The following is a 3,724-nucleotide window of genomic DNA, read 5'->3' on the forward strand; positions in this document are numbered from 1 at the left end:
CTGGTTGCCAGCCAATCGCAGGGCACACATAAACAAACAACCATTCAAACCTACGGGCAATTTAGAGTCTTCAATCAACCTACCACACATGTTTCTGGGATGTGGGAGGAAACCAGAGTGCCCGGAGAAAATCCACGCAAGCACGGGGAGAACATGCAAACTCCACACAGGCGGGGCCGGGGATTGAACCCAGGTCCTCAGAACTGTGAGGCTGACGTTCTAACTAGTCGTCCACCGTGCCGCCCACTTGAATTCCCTGTTCCATAATTCTGTTCATAGCGTCTTCGACACTGTATTTTTTTTTTGCCATCTAAAAACACATGCACACAAAAAAAAAATAATGTGTATTTTTTCCCCCATTGAATTGGTCAGTTTTTAGTGAAAATCAGTTACCAAAAGAAAGTTACTAGCAATTGTACAATTGCAACACCCTACTAGTCATAAATCATCATGATACAGCAAGTTGCATACCTATTTTTTTTGCTCAAAATGTACCGAATTATGTAATTTAAACATTTCATTAGTTTACTTGAAAAAAAACGGTATATTGATTGATGTTATGATAATGTATGAAATACAATAAAATGACAATTGACTGATTTTGTGCTATATGACCTTATATACCTGCTGTTTCAAATTTGATGTCATTTTCAACACGGTTTTACTAAAACATATGAAATATGATGAACTCTCACATTGCATCAACACAGTAACTGTTCCTATTCATTTTTCACACACAAAAAAATGTTTTTCTTACCTTAACTTTTTCAGAATTAACAAAGTTCTTCAAAAACCACCTGTGACTCATTCCTTGGTAATGGGGATCTTGTAGTATCACTGGAAACCCCTCGAGTGAGCAAATTACTGCGCCCTGGTGGATTATCCGTGCACTGCATTTTTTTGTTTTGTTTGTTTTTTCCAGGGGAAAAAAAATGACGCATTGCTCATGTGGAGGGCTCAAAAACTCATGTATCACATATGATACGTTTGGCGTTATAGTAAGATTCTTAGCAAGTATAGATGGACAACATTGTCTGAGTACTGTAACGCAATTAAGGCTCATTGTAAAATGACAATTAACGTGAACTCAAAGCGCTACAGGCTTGAGATGCACACAGTTATAAATTTGAGATTTAAATGCTCTTGCTTTCAAATAACTACGGCGGTAGAAAGAGAAGTCAGTAATAGAAAAAAAAATGGATTCGTCTGAACTAAAACGCAAAAGACTTAACAGCCAATCAAATGCACGGGATAATGCTCCAATGAGAGCAGGGGGCGTGTCCGCCGTTGTTGTGGTTGACGTCGACTTCCTGCTTTGCGGCGTGAAAGCTCTCAAGTCTCAACTGCAGCTTGAGAACACGAAGAGACGATAAGCAGAGCCTTAAACAACTCTACAGGTAGCGTATATACGTGTTGTGTTTATTTCGTGTGTGTGTGCGCAAATGCGCTACTCTGTAAGTAGAGTGCGAGTGGAGAGAAGGTGAAACATCTGCCGAAGTGAATTGTTTCAGCTCACAAGACTTCAGCATGTGATATCGATTAGAGGAACGTGACACACACTTGCCTGCTTTGTGCTTTTGGTGGACTGACTGCACATAATCATTTATGACAAACTGACTATTAGGCATCGTGGTTCTTGATTTACAGGGGTTTTTGTTTTGTTTTTGTTCTTAAAAACTTACAACTTCCTAATTAAATGTCCTTCCATTACAGGGGGCTCCGTACCGTGCAGATGAGAGCGAAAGTCGAATACAGTCAACGGTCTGTAAACCTTGTCACTCCAACTCGATTCATTGAATCAGCTCTCACAACGGCGGAGAAAACATGGTGCACGTATACAATTGCCACCCTTACGCCTCACAGCAGATAGTACAGGTCAGTGGAGCTCTCCTATGTCGAGACAGCCAACCTAAATGTCGTTTATTGGTTTCTCTGTAATAGCCATTGTCTCTGTGACCAGGTGGAGCAGGAGCCTGTGTTGGTCTGCTGTGGAGGCGGTGCCTTGTTTGTGGTCACCACTGGAGGATGCAAGGTTATATAATTTGTTATTATCCATCCATTGTCTACACTGCTTCTCCTCATTAGGGTCGCACCCAGGTGTGCCGGAGCCTATCCCAGCTGTCTTTGGGCGAGAGGGTGGCATAGACACTGGACTGGTCGCCGGCCACATATAGACAAACAACCATTCACAGTCACACCTAAGCGCAATTTAGTCTTTAATTAACTTAACATTCATGTTTTGGGAATTTTGGAGTAAACCAGAGTACCCGGAGAAAACAAAGGAAAGCACAGGGAGAACATGCAAACGCCACACAGGAAGGCTGCCAGTCTTCTTCTTTGCCAGCTAGTCCTGCATCTCCTTCTGTCAACCTCTTGGCAGCCTACCTGACCAGTTAATTTTGTTATCTTATTTTCATCCATTTTGGAGGCAGGTCCAGTTTGTCATTCACTGTTGTGCCACATTTCTCCATTTGATGATGACTGCTTTCACTATGTTCCATGCAAGGGCCGTCCCTAGCCAATGTGTCGCCCTGTTCGAGATGTTGTCTGTATCTAATGCATGTTTGTAGCGTAGATTAGGCCAATGAAGACATCAACTGAGTACGTTTAGTCTCCACAAATGATCTATAATAGTTAAGACACCTCCATGGCGCAATACAGAAATATAAAATTGGTTGAGGCTAATTGTTCAGAAGCAAGTACACAGTGATAAATAGCTGGAGGCAGGGGAGCTATTTGCAGAGGTAGGAGCAAGTCACAATATGAGTGTTGTAAGCTTCAAGTTTGAAGCAAGTCGCAAGTTACTCGGACAAAAAGTAAGCAAATCTGTCCCGACTAAATTTAAAGCATGTCAAGTCATTACTTGATTTAAGCAAGGTGTAAGTCAAGTCAGTCCCAAAACTGCTCAACCTATTTTTGTGATAATGTGATAATAGATTTAGATAGAATAGATTCACTGACCATAACACAAAAACAAATTTATACCCATGGAATCAAAATGAACAACAAAGAATGAAATGAAATTTAGATACAATATACATACAGTACGTTGTTTTTCTTCTAACATTTTCTACTGAAGCAGTAACGTACTGTGATGATACATTTTGAAATATTTTGTATCATTAAAAAACAAATTCATTTTGTTTTTGGTGTCTCCGTTTCCCCAAATATTTGTGTGACTAGCTAAATGAGAGCCATTGAGTGTCTATGCTAACACGGTCTTTTTTTTTTTTTTTTTTTTATGGCATAGTTTCCAGTTTCAGTTTCCGTGTTGTCTATCATGTCAATCAGTGTATGGGGCTGGAGTTTCATGGTGACGAATGATGTTAGACGACGTAGTTTCTGCCAGACAATATCTCTTGAGTACGAAGTCAGATTTTATCAAAAAAACAATCCATAAATCTAATAAAAATTTTAGGCTCTCCCTGCTCCATACTTTCTTCATGAAACGCCCCATAGCTTCGCTGGTTGCCATGTTTGCACTGTGCACCCCTCCAAAGAAAATACTAATTACCGTATTTTCACGACCATAAGGCGCACTTAAGTCTTACATTTTCTCCAAAATGGACGGCCCGCAACGAGTTCCAAAATCTGTAAATGTAACTTTTAATGAGCGCTCCGCTTGACTGACTGGGAGCATTTCCTGCCGACACGCTGCTTATATAGAGGAAGGCGGACGTGACTGAGGACAGCATGCGGACGGGTGCGTGTGACAGAGGACGCT

The 3,724-nt window shown here is 41.0% G+C and overlaps 1 protein-coding gene across 3 annotated transcripts in view; it reads left to right on the forward strand.

The window, feature by feature from the left end:
- The first annotated feature begins 1,306 nt into the window (after positions 1-1,306).
- Positions 1,307-3,724, forward strand: part of hps3 (HPS3 biogenesis of lysosomal organelles complex 2 subunit 1) — a 39,724-nt gene continuing 37,306 nt past the window's right edge. For all 3 annotated transcript variants that reach the window (XM_061684389.1, XM_061684387.1, XM_061684388.1), the window contains exons 1-3: positions 1,307-1,397; positions 1,714-1,875; positions 1,961-2,032. In XM_061684389.1, the coding sequence (XP_061540373.1) occupies positions 1,825-1,875; positions 1,961-2,032 (123 nt within the window). In that variant the 5' untranslated portion in view covers positions 1,307-1,397; positions 1,714-1,824. The remainder of the gene's footprint in view (positions 1,398-1,713; positions 1,876-1,960; positions 2,033-3,724) is intronic.

This window comes from Phycodurus eques, chromosome 8, assembly GCF_024500275.1.
Source record: "Phycodurus eques isolate BA_2022a chromosome 8, UOR_Pequ_1.1, whole genome shotgun sequence".
NCBI classification, from domain to species: domain Eukaryota; kingdom Metazoa; phylum Chordata; class Actinopteri; order Syngnathiformes; family Syngnathidae; genus Phycodurus; species Phycodurus eques.